Genomic DNA, 21,598 nt, shown 5'->3' on the forward strand with positions numbered 1-21,598 from the left:
CAAAGCACATCTAAGCTACAGATAATTTGAGAACCAGGATTTCTGAAGGTCATATTTGGTGGACAAGTCCTTAAATTATTCAATATGATGGCCCTCCCAGAAGTCCCCTATCTTAAACATTCATAAAGGGTCCCAGGAAAAGAAATTAGGCAGAGCTGCAACCTGCCACAAACAATTTTAGACTATATTCTTTACAGCTCTTTGATGTCCATGTAATGGAAGCATATGCAGATGTACTGTGCTCTATTCATTAGGCTCTTCAGTGCAGTCCTTTCAGTGGAGTCCCTTCTTTGTTTATTTCAGCACGTGCAGGATGTATCACTGATTGCTGCCTGTGCTCCACCAGGTGGTGGGAGAAATGAGATCAGCCCTCGACTCCTCAAACACTTTTGCATACTGGCTCTACCTCAGCCTTCTATACAGAGTTTGCAGCATATCTTCCAGGTAAAGTATGTTTTTGCCATAAATGAAAGCAGAATTCCTAGTCTATTGGGAACAAATTAAACCTATGGCTAAAGCCTGCACTTGAGCCTACAGAAACAATATGGGTGTGAGTTTGAATGCCAGTGAGTTCTATTTCCTTTTTAGTTATTATTTTTTTTAAAGAACTTTGGTCCCTTATTTGCAAAATCACAAAAAAAAACAATACATAGAGGTGCAATGAGGTATCTGTTAGGTGTCCAAATGGAAATTCAAGATATTTATTTAGTTAAAAAATAACACATCAATATAGTGGGACAACAAACAAAAGAGAAGTTAAAAAACGTCTATGCTCAGAGATTACTCCATGTGACTACAATGAAAACATAATGGTCATCTCACATATGTTTTTAATTACCTACGCTCACATGAACAATTATTTATCTTCGATTTGAGTCATGTTACTATGGCTATTATGTTTTCATTGTAGTCACATGAAGCAATGTCTGAGCTTAGACGTTTTTTTTACTTCTCTTTTGTTTGTTCTTCCACTGAATTGGTGTTATTGTTTTATAAACAAATTGTATTCAGTTTTGTATGCGGGAAATAGCGGCCAGAGGCTTACACATTGATAGAGTTCAATATAGAAGCCGCCATGTACTATTAAGAACATGTGTAAAAAAAGAATAATGATAATGAAAACCCCAAATAAATAGGCTATACAGTAAACATGCTAAACTGTGCACAGATCAGGCAATCTCCCCATCCCGCATCCCTCAATCATCACCGCATTATAACAGTCTGGATGATCATATCTTATCTCACGAGGCCTACATCAGTAAATACTTTCCTGCTGTATCAGGGATTCCGGTGAATTAATGAAAGGTAAGTCAATACCTCTATAGCCTTCCCGCTGATGCCATATCTTCTGGTGTTTTTGTGTGCAAACCCGTGCCTGAAACACCGCAAGTTCCATCCCCAGGCACCATTCTAAAGCTTTTTTCTATTTTCCCAGGGGTTGCACAATGGTATTCTTCCAATGCTGGGCGATGTCCCTTTTAGCAAGTGTGAGCCCTAGGGATAATAGGTGTTGTGTGTACCTTTTGCTCCTATTCCATCTGTGCTATGGAGCAGAACTAATCTGGGGACGAAAGGGATATCCCACGAAAGTATCTTGCCGACTCGTGTCAATATTTTATACCAGTAAGGTTGAAGGAAGCAGCAGCTCCACACCGTGTGGAAAAAGGTGCCAATTTCTCTGGTGCAGTTAATGCACTACTGCGGCGGTATTACCCTGTATTGGTGTTATTTTTTAACTAAATAAATATCTTGATTTTCCATTGGGACTGCTAACATAGACCTTACTGTACCTCTATGTATTGATTTTTTGTGTGTTGTTTTTCAAGTAAGGGACCAATAATCCTATAAAAATACTTTTACCCTCGGTCCCTTAATACACTTGGGCTCCCCTCGTCTTTAATAATATATATTTGCATTTAATGTTATGATGTTTCCTCAAGGTGTATATCATGTGTGCCTTCTCCTTTAGTTAATATTTTAGTCTAACTACCTGAAATGTATTAGTTCAGAAGCCTATGTGAATCATGCATGTTTTATCTCCCTGCCGAAGAGAGTACCAGTATGAAATACAGAGGTGGGTTTGCTATTTAATCACGGCTACCTTCCCCAGGCCGCATTAGCAAACAATTTGTTTTCAGTTGCTCTAATGGAAAGAATTCTTAGTGATACAGTTGCAAGAAAATACAAGTTGCTTTGAGGCCACCTTTCTCGGGAAGGCCAATATTGTTCCAAAAAAGAAAAAGGGTTTTATTCCCGACCAAAAATATAGTGAGAGGAACATGCAGAGCTAGGTTGCAAATAGATTTTTCTGGCATGATCCTTACATATATGTCCTTGTATTTAGTGTATTTATATTTTTAACAAACAAGTAGGTCAATCGGGTCTCACTTCATAGAAAGAAGATTGCTTTTTTATCGTGCAGTTGCACTTGGACACCTATGGTTTTATATATGGCTGGCAGTTTAACTGGATGATTAAGGATGTTATATTGGAGAAATATTCATTTGAATCAAAAAGACATTGAGCCTGGGAATGTCCCCATCCTCCAGTAGCATAAATGCCCTACGTCTACTAAGAGTTTCAAAGATGGTGGTCATTTCAAGGCAGAAACGTTCCTCACTCAGTCATCAGTTCTGCCTCGCCCGCTGGTAGCTCTGCAAGATATGGAGATGGATCAGCTGGGTGCATTTCACAGCAGACCCCTTAACAGGGGGCTCTTTGGTGGAAATATTTTTCCTGCCCATGGGGGTTATAGGGAATCAGTGGTGAAACTGGGTGATGGGTGCTGTGAGGAGCTGGGACCAGTAATGAAGCATGACACCTTGGTAGATGAGGCTGCATGCATCTGGAAGAGGATACCCCTTGTGATCTCTGTAACACATGAATCCTCAGGAATGCTTTTCCTTCTGTTCTCTACACTCAGTGTAGTTTAGAAACCTCATAGAACATTTCATTTTTCTGTAAAGAGACATTTCGAACGAACCCATGTGGTCTACCCTGAATATTGCATTCAAATTGGATATTGTGAGAGTTTACATCATTTCCTTTCGAGGATTCAAAGTCATCATTTGGGCTGGCCTTAAAACAAATGAAGTACAACCAAGCATTTAACAGATGATCATAAGCACTATTTGCTGAAGACGAATGTGGAGGATGCAAATGAACCATAGTAAGTTATATTCATAAGTAACAATAATTTGTACTTTATACATTGAAGCACATACACAATAGAAAACTACCTATTTTAAGTGATGGAAAAATACATGTGGATTGGTTGAAAGGACCAATGAAGACAAGAATATGCTAAAGAGGGAAAACTACAGTAATAACGCTAACTTAATTCACAAACCTCTTACTCCTGGTGCTACTATTTCAGCTTAAAATATCTACCACAATAACCCTTCTTTACTTCATTAGAAACCAAGCAAGCAAAGTCTGTAATGTCATTTCTTCTCATTCTTTAGATCCAGTTGGGAATATACTTGCAGCACAATGATTTCTTGCCTGATGTTCTGAAATGCAGGGACCTTCTGGCATCCGCCTCTATTGCCATATACTATAAAATGTGCCACAGCATGCTCCCTACTCCAGCCAAGTGCCATTACACATTTAATCTGCGGGATCTCTTCAAGGTAAATATCGTTTGTGTATGTTCTTCTGTATAATGCTTTGGAGAGTAGGTAAAGAGTCAAGGTAAACATTCAACATAGATAACAAAGGCCATTCATGTAAGTTTCAGGATTGCGCTATTTGTAAATTCAAATTTTTTAATTACTTAGTATTTCTTATTGAAGATTAGCACCAGAAACAATATTCAGATCAGAGGCTTTCCATGAGGGGTATAAGGCCAAGATAACAAGGTGTATATCTGCAAGCTATTGCATTCAGTCTGCAGTGGCCCCTCCACCACATCTACATGGAGCTCACAGAGTAGGGAGAGTGTAAACTTCTTCTAGACGGCGTGCACTACTATGAAGAAAGAGTCACGATTATGACCGTAGCAAGATGAAGAAAAATCCAGCACTGTCAGGCTCTATCCAGTACTTCAAACGAAAGGGAATTAAAAATGGTGACAGCTTTTTTTCGAGCCCACGAGATCCTATACCAATAGGGCCAATCCTGTTGTATCATCTAGGATAGAGGAGAAATCTCAGATCCCTAAAGAAAGCAACAAAGCAAGAAGCTCCTAGATCTGGCCTTGGATGGCACAACTGAGGCTAGTACCTGCCAGCAGTGCAGTTACTCCCAATTAACTGGATGAGAATAATAAGTTATTAGACCACAATCGAGGCAAGATAAAGCAACCCTGGGGGGCATTGCAGCAGCATGTGCTGACGTATCAACATATTTAAACATTTAGACACCATTCTCTCTTAGTAGGGAAATGAGAGCACTAGAGTCGCAGCCTCGGCTTCAGACACAAATGAGGATTGAGATCCTTCATGGCACTGCCACTGGACAAAGACATCACACCTATGCGGCCCAGACCAGTGGAGCATTGAAGGCAAGAACAATGTAGAAGAGAGAGTGAAAGGTGAGGAATACTGACTCCCCTGTGAAAGGGGGACCTTAAGTAGTCCAAAGGACTGAGTCCAGGCCACAGGGGATATGATGGGTACTGTTTACCCATTGATGTTTTTTATATTGAAGGGTATAGGAAACTTCTGTAGTTCTTGTGGGAACTCAGACGCCACACAGAGTATTACCATACAAACTAACATGACTTATCGCACCACTGCGTATAAACCGTGCGAACTGGCATACTGTTGAGAATAATAGGCTTTAATTTTATAAACTTGAATTTTCCCATAAAATGCTTAGAATCAAATGCATTCAAGAAACACATCTCTTTAAAAAAAGACTGATTCAGGCTCAAGACTAATGACTGTCCTCAAATGTCATAAAGATAGCTGGAATAGCACTACTGTTAGCGTGTGTTTCCAAAAATGTTTTGTAGCAAGAGGTCGGATGCCCATCCCCTCATCAAAAGACAGCATTTTCCTTAATAAATCACAATGGGCACACTTATACTTACAATGCATATAATATGACCCACAGGAAAATCATGGGAAATGCCTCAACAGAGGTAAAGCCTCATAGATTAGGTATATCACTTTTCCTGAGTCCTCAGCATCAAGTTGCTCAGAGACCCTGAACAACCAAACCAAGTTCAGCAGTGCTCACAGCTTCTAATAACTACATAGATGGTATACTTTTAGTCAAGGGCGGGTGGAGACCCCAGAGGGGGAGATGGCAGGGTGGAGGTCAGGCAGAGGTAACAAGGGGCATAAACCAGAGACATACTATAATCAGGAGAAACAAACCCGTCAGCAGTACTACCGGTGGTAGACAGGAAGACAATCATTAACTTGTCCAAATATACACTGACAATAGCAGAATCACAGATCTTGTCCAAGGGTGTATGCTTTGTGCCTATCAATGTCCCAAACTCCTTCAACATCACCATGGAGCTACATAATTTGTTTTTCGGAAGAATGATTAAGACATTACTTTAGCAAAAAAGATGTCACTGGACTGAGTCCTCCATCAACATTTACATCCCTAGCACACACAAAGCACACCAGATTTAATCCTTCAGAAAGGTGGTCTTGAGTGATGTGACACAATGATTGGAAAAGAGGGAATATATAAAATACAACAAAACCAAGCCTGAAACACTGGTGCTGAAGACAATAAAGGAAAACACCAATGTAAAAGTCAACCCTACTGATAAATAGGGAGCAATAGTGATCTAGGACATGGAGGATTACACCAATGACATTTTATTGCAATTGAATGTAACAAGAACACTATAAGAAATTCAGAATCAATCCAACACAGGAGGGTAGCTGACTAATGAGATCAGTGGTGTACAAAGGACTGGCCGAGGATTTCGTGAGTGAGTTGGAGTATGAGGATCTCAATAAAAAGCATCCCCGTATTCCGACAATATACACTTTGCCAAAAATACACAAATGGATGGAAAATCCCCCTGGCCATTCCACTTTGTTGGAGTGTGGCTCAATTTTGGTACCACTCTATAAATACATAGATGTGTTCATTAAAACTTTTGTCTCTGATACAAGAGCACATGTCTGGAACACTATGGATGTTATCAGACAGATCTAAGATCATCCCTTTGCAAGTGACATCCAGTTTTCTATCACAATAGACATTGCATCATTACACACTAATATTCCACAAAAGGAAGAACTTGAGGTGATAAGGGATACGCTTGAAAAAATTCCTAGACATATGCAGGTACCCACTGACTTTAAGGTACCATTATTGTAGATCACCATTACAAAAAACTTCTTGTTTCTAGGAATCCTTTTTTTGTTTTTTTACCAGAACAAAGGTGCGGTGATGTGAACAGGTTTATCTCCAGACCTGGCTCATAGCTATATGGATAGCTATGAACACAACAACCTATACCCCAAATCAAACCCCTTCATCAATATCCTTACCCTATGGAAAAGATACATAGAAGATGTCTTTATGATTTGGACAGGGTATTTGACCGAGTTAAAAAAATGTATAACCTAGCTTAAAGAGAGATCCCATGACATCCAATTTACAATGTTATACTGCATTTTCTCCATGGATTTCTTGAATATCATAATCAAAGTGGTAGATAAAAAATTGTAAACAACTATCTATATTAAACCCACTGAGCGCAATACACTTCTCAGGTACTCCAACTATTACCCCAGGAGCCTAAGAGTAAAGATGCCCTTTGGGCAGTTCCTGAGTTTAGGGAGAAATTTCACTTTAAGGGAGGACTATTTCAGGGAATCTGACATTTTGATTAACAAACAACTCGAGAGGGGCTACCCCAGGGATTTGCTTGTGCGTACGTGCAAGCGTGCCTGGTATTACCATATGGATAAGTGATTTATTTTGTCTTCATTTTTTCAAGTCTTTGTCTAACTTGTAATTTTGTTTGTCTGTGTGTGGATTTCAAATTCCTGCACTATTTCTTCCAGTTTTTCAAGTGCCTCTTTGGCAAAAGTCAGTGCCTTGTCATCTAAGATCTCACTTTTGAGATAGGTTATTTCCTTGGTCTATTAATGTACGTATTCCAAACAAGTGGTACAATTATTTGCTACAAAACTAAACTCTTTTCCAAATTTTGGGTCATTATTAAAAATGGCGGGTTCATTTTTCTCTTGCAGCTCTACTGGAATTATATTGCCTTATAAATATTTGGTCAATAGATGCCCATGTAGTTGAGTTCTTTGCAGTTTCTTTTTCAAGCGTTTCTAATTTGTTAAGTTTCTTTTGGCTGGGGCCGAAATCGAGAAGGCTGGTGGTAGAAGGACCTTTTGGTAGTTTCTGGATATATTTTTCACTGTATTAGAGACTTTCTTTCTCTGACATTCTATTTCAGCCAGTGAAAAGAAGGGAATCTCTTTAGTCACTTGGTAAAATCAATTTCCCTCAGAGGTATGTACCTGCAAATTACAGGCAGACTATCCAATGGGGAAACCCTGTGTTCCTCAGAACATGGGTGAATAATTATTATAACCTCAAGTGGTTCTGTCGGAATTGTTTTAGCAAATTTTTTTGTAACAAGAGGTCATATACCAATCCCCTCCTCAATAGGTAATATTTTCTTGAATAAATCACACTGAGCTCATGACGTATACATATAATGTATATAAGATGTATACAATCAGTACTGTTCAATCCATTAAACAGCTCTTGGTGGTAATATTCTTTCAGAATTTAAACAGAACATGTCTGAACTGGGGTGGCTTGGTGAGCAAAATAATGATGGATTAAACCCAGATCTGTAACTGGGGCTGAATGTTTTGCCATTGTGCAACATTCCGTCCATCATCTTGTGTGTTTTGCTGTTCACCCTAAGTGGGAAGGGTATGCCCAGACGTGGGTCCCGTGCTTACTAGGCCACTGGAGTCAAGCTATCCTGGCTGATGAAGGCTGATAGCCAGAAACCGGTCCTAGGATGCTTGATTCCGGTCCAGGGAAGACATGTCTTGGCAGTTCGGTCTGGACTGTTCCCATGAGGCACAGCAGGGTCAAATCTGATTTGCATATGGCCATGTCTGAACTGGGGTGGCTTGGTGAGCAAAATAACGATGGATTAAACCCAGATCTGTGACTGGGGGGAATGTTTTGCCGTTGTGCAACATTCCGTCCATCATCTTGTGTGTTTTGCTGTTCACCCTAAGTGGGAAGGGTATGCCCAGTCGTGGGTCCCGTGCTCACTACGCTACTGGAGTCAAGCTATCCTGGCTGATGAAGGCTGACAGCCAGAAACCGGTCCTAGGATGCTTGATTCCGGTCCAGGGAAGACATGGCTCGGCAGTTCTGTCTGGACTGTTCCCATCAGGCACAGGGTCAAGACTGATTTGCATATGGCCATGTCTAAACTGGGGTGGCTTGGTAAGCAAAATAACGATGGATTAAACCCAGATCTGCGACTGGGAGTGAAGGGTTTGCCATTGTGCAACATTCCGTCCATCATCTTGTGTGTTTTGGTGGTAGAAGGACCTTTTGGTAGTTTCTGGATATATTCTTCACTGTATGAAAGAGTTTCTTTCTCTGACATTCTATTTCAGCCAGTGAAAATAAGGGAATCTCTTTAGTCACTTGGTAAAATCATTTTGTTTTTAACTGGTCTTTATTGAACAATTTTGTCAATTAAACCACCACCCTCTACCCCCTCTAAACTCCCCCCATACAGACCATTTTGAATTATTAAACATATACATCATCTTGATGAATCTTGATCCAAGTTGTTAAAATAAAGATAAAACAAATTAAACCAGAAATATCGAGTACAGAACAGGAGAGCACGAAAACACGAAGCTGAGAGGAAAAAAGGATTGTTAAGGATGGAAGAAGAAAAAAAAAAGAAAAAAAAGAGGGAGAAGAAAGAAGTACAAAACACATTTCTATTGTCATTATTAGACATTTTTACAAAATCGATTTTCCCATCCACTGTGTAAGCGGATCCCATATTTCCAGTCCTTTTATTTTCCTTTTTGCCCCCTTCCTACTGAATATTGCTATTTCCACGTTATATGAAGCTAATAATCGAGCCCGCCATTGATGAAATGAAGGTGGATATGGATCTAACCATGTTGATGTCAGGCAAATTCTAAGTAGGGCCCTTGAAATAAACAGAAGGCCCTGAATAGAAGCAGGTCTAGGATCATTATCTATCCCAAGTATTATTTCAGCTGTCGTGATCACAATTCTAGTTTTAAAGATCTAGGAACAAAGAAATTTCTCGTCTGATGGTGTTCAGGGTTTCGCATGTGGCTAACATATGTATCCGGTCCACCTTGGGCATTGCGCATCGTGGACGTAATGTACCTTTACCTGTACACCATTTAGATATTTTTTCAGGGGTGTAGTATAGTTGGAAAAATGTCTTGTAGAATTGGGCTTGAAGTTTAGTGGACATTAATAGGGAAGATGACATTTCGAATGTTTTATGAATTATGGTTGCAGAAATTCCTAATTTATTTTCCCAGTTAAGGAAGTGTTTCTCAAGATCCTCAGGAAGGCCTGTCGTTAATGTTTTATAGATTTCACCTATTTTATACTTATCTGCTTGGGCCGTTTCAATTGCCAGAATTTTCCGAAATGCCTCTCTCCCCCCCTTTTTTTTAAATATAATCTCTGACTTGTAGATATTTGTAGAAATCGCGAGATTCAAGTCCAAATTTGATTTTAAGGGATTCAAATGATCGGAAGCCCACGGAATCATACAGCAGACCAGCTTGTACTATTCCTGATCTAACCCAGCGCCTCATACAGGAATCTTTGAATATCTCTGGGAGATTACAATTCCCACATAGAGTAGTGTAGAGGGAGAATCTCCTGATCCCCAGAAGTTTTCGAACTTGATTCCAAGCAAAATAAATGCCTTTGAGTGATTTGAAGCGTACTTTTCTAAAATGACAATCATATGTTAGCCTCCACAAATGATTACTTGCCTCTCCACCGAGGATAAGTTCCTGTGGCGTTGGAACCAGACTCTCTGAGTTAGTTTCCTGCCTGGGGGTAAAGAGCACTCTACAGAATTTAAGGATAGGGACCCACCAATATAGTTTGAAGTTTGGTAATGCCAGGCCACCTCTTTCTCTCGGTAAGGTAATAAACCTGTGGGCTCTACGTGGTCTTCCATACCCCCAAATAAAGAGGGCAAAAATGTTATCTTTAGTTTTAAAAATCTGTGTGTCAAAGTTTAAACAGATCGTGCCAAAAAAATAATTTTTTTTAGGAAAGACTAACATTTTGATAAGATTGCATCTACCAATAATAGTAAGATGAAGGTTGTGTAGATGAGCTAGACTTTTTTCAGTCTGTTTGAAAAGAGGATTCAGATTTAGGCTCCTCAGTTATCTAGATCTGCTGTAATGTTCACACCAAGATATACTGCCTTGTCTACGACCCTTTCATCTGAGTAATTAATCTTGTTGTTGATTATTATCTGGGTTTTGGTTTGGTTCAGTTTATACCCTGATATTTCCCCAAATCTTTTTGCTTCTTCCTCCATCGCTTTGACTGCCAACAATGGATCGACTATAACAATTGCAATATCATCTGAAAAAGCCAAAGTTTTGGTATCGCCGTTTATGGTTTCTTTAGGTAGTATGGATTTGTTTGTCTCTAACCTTGTGATAAAAGGATCTATAAAGAGGGCAAACAGTAGAGGAGAGCAAGGGCACCCCTGCCTCGTGCCTCTTGTCACTTTAATGGTTTCCGACAGGTCCCCATTAATCATAACCCTTGCTTCTGGTGTGACATATAGCATCTGTACAGCTTTGATGAAGTGATCCCCTATCCCGCTCTTTGGCATGGCAATCCAGAGACATTGCCAGGAGACCCTATCAAATGCTTTTTCTGCATCTAGTAATATCAGAGCCATAGGGTCTCCTGCTACCTCTGCCAAGTCAAAGAGCGTGATCACCCTCTGGTCTGTTGTTGATCTCCCTGGAACTAATCCATGTTGCCTAGGAGATATAATTTTATGGATAATCAATTTCCCTCAGAGGTATGCACCTGCAAATTACAGGCAGACTATCCGATAGGGAAACCCTGTGTTCCTCAGAACATGGGTGAATAATTATAATAACCTCAAGTGGTTCTGGCGGAATTGTTTTAGCATGTGGTCCCAAAACATTTTTGTAACAAGAGGTCATATATCAATCCCCTCCTCAATAGATAATATTTTCTTGAATAAATCACAATGAGCTCATGACGTATACATATAATGTATATAAGATGTATACAATCAGTACTGTTCAATACATTAAACAGCTCTTAGTGGTAATATTCTTTCAGAATTTAAACAGAATATTCCTGTGGAAAAAATGTGGAAAAAATTTGGAAAGAATGAGAAAGGTGATCGTGCAGTAGATAAAAGGCTGATTTTTTTTTTTACACACAGTCTTTTGTAAAATAACGAGTAGAGCTTGGCCATGCTTCATTGGCAAACATCCTATGTAATTTCTGGTTCACTTTCATTCAGAGCGCCAAGTAGGGTGTAAGTAGTACAAGCTGTGTCTTCATAAAGCTTAAACGTTATAATCCCACAAATGCTATATGTGCAATTCTATATATCCAATCTGAGTCCTCCTCCTTTTGAGTTGCACCTGCATCAAAAATAAAAAGATCAGTAATTCGGAAAATGCAGGCTTGGAGCCACCTTTGAACAAATGGTGTTCGTACTATATGATATCCCCTCAGCCAAAGTTAGGGTCAACGGCTCCCTTTCTGAAGAATTCGAGCTCTCTCAAGGGATTAGGCAAGGATGTTCCCTTCCACCCCTACTCTTCCTCCTAGCCATAGAACCACTCCTCTCAGAAATTTGCCATAACCCTTTCATCTCAAGCATCCCCTATGGCTACACAAGCTACATAGTAGCAGCCTATGCAGACAACGGCCTCATCTTCTCTGAGGATGCAGAAGCAGTTATCCATGAAATCAAGCTAATTAATGCCTTTTCCTATGCCTCCCGCTACACACTAAACAAAGAAAAAAATGAGGGTTCCCTCTTAACCCAATCTGCACACCCTCAATTATTGAGAACACAGACCTCAAATGACAAACCCTACACCTGAAATACTTAGCCCTTCATCTAAGCAAATCCCTCCCTGAATTCCGCACACATATTGAAAACCTACTATTGAAAAAGATGCAGGACTTGATCTATACTTGCTTCCACAAACACATGATGTAATGGGGTAGACTAGAGTGCACCAAAATGCTAATTGTTCCACATGTGAACTTCATCATCGGTATGACCAGACTCTTTCTTCAAAGTCTAAACAAGTCCACCACTCAATTCATCCGACATAATAAAAACTAGATTCTTCCTTCAAAAGTTTAAACAAGTCCACCACCAAATTTATGTGGCATAATAAAACGCCTGGAAATGCATCCAAAATCCTATTACTTGGCAAAGAAAAGGGAGGAGTGGGCCTACCCAACTTTAGTAGGATACAAATGGCATTCCTGCTTAGGCAATCCATAAACTGGTTCTGTCCAAAGCCCCTACTCCTACCTCCCCTATGGACAGAAACAGAGACAGATCTCTTTCGACCATTCACCCCACTGGAATCTATCTCTATGGACCACTTCAAACTGCAACACTCTTTAAATATTCACAATACAATGCTTGTCATAAAACACCTGGATAAGAACTGCTCAATCTAAATCAAACATTTCTCATAAGCATCCATCTAGGTAGAGCCCTCCACTGGCAGTCCTGGTCATCCCACAATATTCTATACATCAATTATATATTCAACAGAGACAACCCCTTCCCATTTTCCTTACCCCAAGCCTCCTCAGGCATTCCCAATAAGGAATTCTATAACTCCCTAAATCTCTAAGTAGCGATAAACTGCAACCAACATTTTAGAAACCTTCAACGCCCAAGTATCCTTAAGAAACTTGCCCTACTCTCTGCCCATACTCAACTGGCCTCAAAAATCTATATGACTCTCCAAGATTCGGCCTCTAACCCAATTAAAAAACTCTAAAGAAGTGGTCGGACTCCTGCCTTAGGGAAGGCTATTCCCATCTACCTTATAAAGGGTCACTGATTTGTAAATGTGCCACCAAGCTCTAGATATCACTGGTTATACTCCAATGCAAATATTGGTTACTATATAGAACTTTCTGGACCCCAGCTAAGTTTTGGAATTTAGGCATTCTTAACTCAGACAAATGTTGGAACAGCTCCTCAGAAGTGGGCGATCTGGAACACAGGATCTTTTACTGTCCCTTGCTTCGGTCATACTGGGAAGACATTAACAAAACTATTATGTATATCTTCCACTGCAGTGTATCTCTATATCCTTAGGCCCCTGGGCCCTCTCCGATCCCCCCACTACTCTGCACAATGGAATTACCACTATTTGTGTGAGAGGCAAGATGGCATCAGTGTGAGAGGTCGTCTGCAGAGCTTGCTCCTGCCTGCTGCCTGATGATTTTGTCGACCTACCAACCTACCGACGAGCCTATTCTTGAGTCATGAGACATGAGCTGCCTGAAACCCGAAAGCCTAACCCGGAGCCTTAAGCTTAAAGACTAAAAAGCATCTCTCTCTGACGGCGAAAGCTGCTTTGGTGGTATGGTGGTGATATGGGACTGCATATGGGACTGCACAGGCGGCCGTGTAATCTAGAATCTAGAAACTATCGCCTGCAACTATCGTCTGAACCACCTGAATGGTCCGAATGGTCTGAGTCTGAAAGGCGCAAAACGGTAGCTGATCTCTGAGCGGCTTGGCTTGGCTTGTATGCGGCTTGGCTTATAAACTGGCTTGTAAAACTCTATGGATGCGAAAGATGCGGGACATGAATTCTAGCACCGCTGTGACTCATGCTGTGGTTTGAGAAAGCGCGGAGAGGGTTGAAGGAAAGCTGGAAAGCTGGAAAAGAAGTAAATGCAACGTAAGGTGAGCAGTATCTCGATCCCCACGCCGGGTCAGAGCCCTGGACTCTTAACTCTGAACTCGAACTTTGTCTGGGTCAGCGTGTCAGCGTGTCAGCATGCTCGAAGTGCTCAGAGGGCCCCGGTATTACAAATAAACAAATAAACGTTTAGCTCTGCGTAGCTCCGTGGGGGGTTCTCAAAGCTATGTTGCGGTTCCGTATTTGAGAATAGACTCTTAAGACTCTTAAGCTTTTAAGCTTTTAAGCTTTAAAATTCTGAACCCCAAATTCCCCAAAAAAAACTGCCAAGCTATCTGCGCGATCTGGCTATACATATTTTTCTCACCCTCACAATAAATATGTCCGTATCGACTATATTTTAATGTCGAATAACCGGGCAAGTTTGGCTCAAATAAGTAAACTACCTAAAATTATTTCGGACCATAATCCTCTATCTCTCACTTTTTACTTAACTGACATGGCAAGACCTCGCTCTAGTTGGTCTTTCAAAAAAAAGATTGCTTGTAAATAATGAATATGTAGAACATATGAAAAAATGGTCACAGGATTTTTTTGATTCTAACCGATATAGCACATCCAGAAATATGGTATGGGATTGCTTTAAAGCTGCAGTCCGTGGGGAGACAATCAGTTACGTAGCTAGACAGAGGAAAGAGGTGACAAAGCTTAATGAACTACAACTACAAAAACTAGCTGAACTAGAAGAGAAGCATACTAGGCTAATAGCACAAAATGTGGATGGTGGTTCAATATTAAGAGATATGGCGATACTAAAAGCAGAGATAAACAGTAAAATCTCCCAAAATACGGCTGAATTATACCAATCCCACCGAAATAAGATTTACGAAATGGGAGATAGGGTGGGTAAGCAATTGGCACTTCGAACTCGCCAAAGTCAATCTCTTAACTCAATTACGTGCATTGAATCAGAAGGCCAAGTATTTACAACACCTGAAACTATCCTAGAAGTGTTTCAAAATTATTATGGGAAATTGTACAAAAATGAGGACTCTTTAAATTCAAATGTAATCGAAGAAACACTATCAAAATGGGCAAGCGAGCACGAAGATGGTGTAGGATTGGATAACGCTACTAGGCTAGATCTAGAAAGAGAAATAACTCAAATAGAAGTGGAAACTGCTCTTGCAGAGTTAGCCGCGGGAAAAGCCGCAGGGCCTGATAAAATACCACTCGAGTTTTATAAAATTTTGGGTAATATAGTAACGCCTCTACTTCACGATTTATTTGTTGGAATCCAATCTGGTGGCATCCCTCCCAGGTCTTGGCAGGAAACTAATATTGTAATTTTTCAAAAGAAAGATAAACCTCCTCAACTGCCCTCATCTTATCGACCTATCTCTCTAATAAATTCTGACTCAAAACTGTACTCAAAGATTTTGGCTAATCGGCTCAGGGGGATCATCGAACGTCTGGTCTCCCCCTGGCAACATGGTTTTATTCCAGGCAAGGATACCACGGACCATACCCGACGCGCTATCGCACTATTTGATGCCGCAAATGCTACGGGGGGCCAGATGTCGATGGTCCTCCTGGATGCCGAGAAGGCTTTTGATAGGGTTTCATGGGTCTTCCTATGGGCAATATTAGATCAGAATAATGTTGGACCTTGTTTTATGAGATCAATTAAAGCAATGTATTTCTCACCGAAGGCTAGGGTATTGGTAATGGGCCAGGAATCTGGATTTTTCAACATATCTCGGGGGACCAGGCAGGGATGTCCTTGCTCTCCGATTCTTTTTGCCCTCTACATAAATCCTCTTATTCTTAAACTTTTACAGGCTGAGGCAATTAAACCAGCTATACTGGGCCCCTACCAAACCAAAATATTAGCTTATGCCGACGATGTGGCTGTAATAACACCACAGCCCACGGAGGCTATATTAGAAATAGAACAAATTACTCAAGCCTTCGGTCAATTATCAGGATATTCCTTAAACAGGGATAAAACTATGGTAATTTGCACAAATAATGTCCACTTTACTGATCCTAGAAGGGTAGAATCTGCAGTGTATCTGGGAGTTCGAATATCTGCCAAAATAGATGAGATAGTAAAAATTAATTATGAACCACTACTCCAAAAAATAAAGAAAGAACTCAAAAGGATTGATGCACTACATCTCTCAATCATTGGAAGAGGTAATTTTCTCAAAATGAATATCCTACCTCGGGTTCTATATTTGTTTTGAGCGATTCCTCTTCTTGTGGAAGACAACATTCTAAGGGGATTGGAATGTCAAATGGGCAAATTTGTGTGGGGTTATGGTAAGATTAGGAGATCTATCCGGAAGCTCTCCCTACCTATCACTAGAGGAGGTTTGGCTATACCTGACCTGGGACTTTATTCATGGGCTGCTTTTCTGCAACAGATGATATTATTATTTCATGTTAAATCACTGGGATATGAGGTGGGGGGCAATCATATACCCTCAATCTATGAGTTGTCTATCGGTGATATTGCTAATGGCCTGTTACTGAAACAGATTGAACCCTCATATTATAAGAAAATTAAATTTAAGGTTATAACTAACGCGTGGGCAGCGTGGAAGAAAATTTCGAGGTATATGAAAATTCCCAAATACAATAGATATATCTCATTATGGCACTCCTCAATACTACCACCTCAAATATATGACGCTATTTCCAGACGGTGGGAAACTTTAGGAGTATCAACAATAGGAGACTTCATGCTTCCCAATAATGGTAGTAGATTTCAACAACTTCAATCAAAATTTGCTATCACGAATAACAGTGTATTCAAATTTATACAAATCAACACAATCATAAATGCAAAACTTGCTAATATTTGTCTGTAAAATATTCCTCTAATCGACCTTCTGTCTAAATCCTCAACTAGGATAGGTATCATCTACGACACATTACTTGAAAACCAACAAGATGACTTAGAATCTACCGAAGTGGGCTGGTCAAGGAAACTAAATAATCCCAATGTAGACATCGACATGTCTCTTATACTATCGTCACAGCTGTTTATGTCCTCTAATTTGAAAGCCCAACTATATAAAACTATTTATGATTTGTATTTTACTCCCGCTAAACTTTTCGCTTGGGGGATAAGGTCTACTTCAGAGTGTCCAAGGTGCGGCAAATCAGCGGCAAATCTACCACATATGCTCTATGATTGTGATAAATTGCTAGCACTGCGAACAATGATTGCTGGGTTCTGGCAGGAGGTGTTTGGGCATCCAGTAGCCGAATCTCTCACTCTCTATATTTTGGGATACGATAACACTCTGAATCATACTAAGGCGGAAGAAGTATCACTCTTCTTGAGCACAGCTATATATAGAATTATACTAACAGCCCGATGGAAGGATGTTGATCCCCCTAACTTTCAGATTTGGCTGTCTAGGCTCTTAGGTATGTACAATCAAGAAAAGGCGATTTTCGCCTGTAAAGGGATAAAGCCTAGAGCACGTGGTATTGAGATTTGGAAACCAATTGAAATTGGAGCAATGACAATAGAGATTGTGGCTAAACGTATGTAACCAGGACTATACTGCCTTAATCATCTGTTGTTTCTTTTCTATGGTTTATCCTTAATGTCTCTCTTTCTTTGAAATGTGTATGATATTTACTGAACCCGCGGTATAACATTTTTATATATATATATTTTTTTATCTTTGTTCTCTCTTTCTTTATGTATCTGCAATTGTAAATCACCAAATAAAAGAAAAAAAAAAAAAAGGAATTACCACTATTTGATTTGTTGCTCACACTTGATGTCAAAAGGATTCTTTGCGACTGGAAAGAGTTCAAACCCATCCCTTACCACACTTGGTGGGCCTGGGTTTGCTTTTTGAGGAGTGCAGACAATTACCTTAACCAACATGTTTATCATGATGAGTTAAGACTACTCTGGTCCCCATTAGACACTCACATCCAAACAAAAAACATCAAACTAACCACCTTGCCCGAGTTCTGGTATATCCCCTCACCCCAACTCTCCAAACCTCTATCCAGACACCCCCCGTTCCTCTCTTTCCTTGCTCCCCTCTTTATCTGTCTTTTCTCATTTCCCTTTCTCAACAAGAAGTAAATCTTCTCCTGTCCATAGATATACCAAAGTCAATCTTCCAAATTGCTCAATCAGACAATTATATCTCTCTTTGTCCGACATTGCAATATGGCTCATGCCACCTGCACGGTAAGAATACTTCTCTCTCAGGATGGACGGACATGTGATAACTGAACTTACTGTGATGTCCTTTACTTCTCGCCTTTCCTATAAATGTGTTTCTGTATGTATTTTTTGTTTTAGTGAAATACCTAATAAAATGTGTAAACATAAAAAAATGAAACTCATCATGAGCCACCTGCAATGCCATGGCCTCCTATTACGAACCCCTGTAAGTTTATGACTCACCATATCAATCAAATCTGAACATTCCCCGTAAGTGGTGAAATCTATACTATAAAATGAAGAAACCTTAAAGAACATGCATGAGCTTCCTGGAATGTCACAGGGAAAAAGCATGTCATGGTTACAGGAATATAGGAAACACTCATGCATTCCTTAGGAAATAAGGTGCCTCATGCGGATTAATCGAGCAGGCCATCTGTGGATCAGTCTAAAAGCTAGTGTAAAAATACCTGTCAGCCCTGTTGTGAAATACCTCTATGGTTTGAAAAATACTTGCCAAAAAATACATCACTCTCCAAATTAAGAAACATTTTTGCTTCTGACTTCCATCACAGAACAAAGGTTGGATGATCTAATAGAAGATTACACAGCATCAGGATTACAAAGAATATAAAAAGAACCAGTGACCCCTCTTGGGTCCCTACAAAACTGAATTAACTACTCACTCGGTTATATATCACATGGCCTTGCTCTTCTTCTTGACAAGTGGCAAACAGGTCACCTTAAAACCTGCCACTCGTTATTCTTACTGTGTCACAGGTGGTTTTTCAAGAAAATCAAATCATGACTCAGCAACAGTGCCTAAATATTTGACCAGAGATAATGCAGTCAAAGAGTATCAGTGACTGTGGTTCAGAACATTCTGGAATAGGCAATTGTTTACGGTGGATGAGGAGCTAGAGCTGATAAAACAACTCTCAAGAATGTCCTCAAGCTGGTCATTTCCCCTAATCTTTAGCAAATGTTTACACTTGATAGGTAGCCACTATCATTCTCTGCTCTAGTGGTTTAGGATCATTAATACCTATAAGTTAGTCAGACTAGCACTTTTTAAGCCCGTTAGCGAGAGACATTGCAACTTCTGCAGAGAAGAGGCATTTTTGGTCTGTTTTTCTATGTTCCCCTTATGTGCAGTCAAACCCTCTAGACATGCTACTAGACAAAGCATTCCATTTAATCTGTACACTTGGGATGAATGTGAATCCTAGGGCAGAGTTCACATATCTACTGAATAGTACATTTCAATTAATTGTTAGGATACCTAGAGTAACCATGTACAAGGAAAATGTAATATGATGGATTTCATTGGAAATTATTTGCATGTGTGTTGGTCATTTTGAAAAACCCAACTATATTTTATTGTATGGTGGTTCAGCCCTACCGAATGCTAAAAGCTACACATTTCAATGCCTTTGTCTCTAGTTAGTCAATCTCTGTAAAGCCAATGAGTAGTGTTCTCATTTCAAGATTTACAGACTGCCTTAAGAATCAGGCTCATAGAACCTAGATTCACACATGCATCTATGCATATGTACTTCCATACATAGACACAGTATTACAAGAACAGTACAAATCCCTTAGAGCCCTCCCGTTCACCTAACTGTTGTTGTTCCTCAAGATCCAATGTGGCAAAATATTATCCTTGTGAGGTGTAGGGCTCAACTACTTATTAAATCACATAGACCATTTAAAAAAGAAATACAAACAGACTACACATGATAATGTTCTGTTGCTGCTAAGGCTTTTACGCAATATAGAGTGTGCTGTACGAAGACAGTAATTCAAACCTGTGCACTAAATCAGGAGAGCAGTCAGTAATCACAAGTTCTAGTGAGATCTCAATTTTGCATCACTTGAATAGTTCATTGATAACCATGCATCTTTTACTTTGATATTTTATGGATCATACACACTTCAATTTTTACCTTCTCTGTGTACTACACACAAACGTATTTTTAAATTTTTAATTATAAATCCTAAATGCATGGACACCTTCTGACTGCTTATTACCTCTCCACCTAGGTTCTTCAAGGCTTGCTTCAGGCCAGCGAGTCGGTCATCATTTCTAAGGAGTCAACTGCACAGTTTTTCCTTCATGAAGCCACCCGGGTTTTCCATGATCGTCTGGTCGGAGGTCCTGACAGAGAGATGTTTTACCAGTTTCTCTCTGATGAACTGCACAACTATTTTAAGGTACATGTGCCTGCAATTTGATTGTTTCTCAGCAATGCCCAATGTGCGCAAAAGCAATCACAAACACATGCACAATTCATATTAAAATATCTAGGAATGACTCAATACCAGGTGTGATTGCTTGCAAGAGAAGACTGTACCTGGTGTTTCTTTGGTACAGTGAGTCAAAAATAAAACACCGAAAGGTGCAAATGGACATAACAAAGAAAACACAGATAAAATACGTCATTGATAAACTACCAGGCAGAGCAAGACGCTTCCCTTCAGATCTGATGAGGGGGAACAAGTAAATAAACGACACATTTGATATAGTAAGGCAACAAAATAAACACTGTTCAGACCAATAACCTAAGACAAAATCGTATGTAGTCAAATCAAAGATTTACAACTCACAAATACCTCAGTTGGGGTTATATTGAATATTAAAATATTCGTTCTTTTATTTACTACATTAATTTATAAGTTTGAATGTTATACTAGTTGGGCTTATAATTAAGGTTATAATATTACAGAGGGTCATAATGAACCTAAACATTCCTACTATAAAGACATCTAGAAAAGTAAAGAAGAAATATTATTTCCTTCCAAAACATTTTATATCGGACTCAGAAGCTGTAGTCCTGGTGTACAACTAATAGCCTGATACCACCAGTAAAGCACTTATCCCAACACTGACTCATAATGTAGCAATTGTGATGATAATATCCAGAGGATACCCACATCTCTTTTGGAGTAAAATCTTCGGTCTGCAGGTTAAAGATGGTTGTATTACATCAGGGAAAGCTGTAATAAATATTACCTCAGAAGAATTCTCACATAGCAAGAATTGAGGTGGTAAGGATGCCCCCTAGACAGTTGTGCAAATAGTATGACAAGTAGTAGGGATTGGAGTAGGCAGACTGGGATTAACTGGGTAGGGAAGGAGAACTGAAGCATAGGGAAGGTACTGTTTCATGTGGCTGATGTGAGGTGTGGAGGTGGTGGGAGAGTGAGGGAGTGAAGTGGCACAGTTTGCTTGATCAAGATGTTAACCAACGATGAGGTGGTGCTTGAAGAGTTATATTCTGAAATGGAGATGGGCGCTTGCCTGGTAGGCTTATACTCGTATGAAGTTTCACAACATGGTAGGAGGAGGCTTGGCATATGGTAAACTCCTTACTGCGCTTCCTGATCTCTCATCTGGCAATGTTGCTGTGTATATCTTTAGGAGGCCTCCAAGACTCTTGTTCTTGGATGCTAGGCATGGTGGTGGAAGGTTGACCCCCATATAGGTGACGCA

The 21,598-nt window shown here is 39.9% G+C and overlaps 1 protein-coding gene across 1 annotated transcript in view; it reads left to right on the forward strand.

The window, feature by feature from the left end:
• Positions 1-21,598, forward strand: part of DNAH14 (dynein axonemal heavy chain 14) — a 1,270,113-nt gene that overhangs the window by 738,512 nt on the left and 510,003 nt on the right. Inside the window, exons 50-52 of the mRNA XM_086926153.1 lie at positions 304-444; positions 3,465-3,632; positions 20,149-20,319. Of these exons, the coding sequence (XP_086782279.1) occupies positions 304-444; positions 3,465-3,632; positions 20,149-20,319 (480 nt within the window). The remainder of the gene's footprint in view (positions 1-303; positions 445-3,464; positions 3,633-20,148; positions 20,320-21,598) is intronic.

Source organism: Lissotriton vulgaris, chromosome 6 (assembly GCF_964263255.1).
Source record: "Lissotriton vulgaris chromosome 6, aLisVul1.2, whole genome shotgun sequence".
Taxonomy (NCBI): domain Eukaryota; kingdom Metazoa; phylum Chordata; class Amphibia; order Caudata; family Salamandridae; genus Lissotriton; species Lissotriton vulgaris.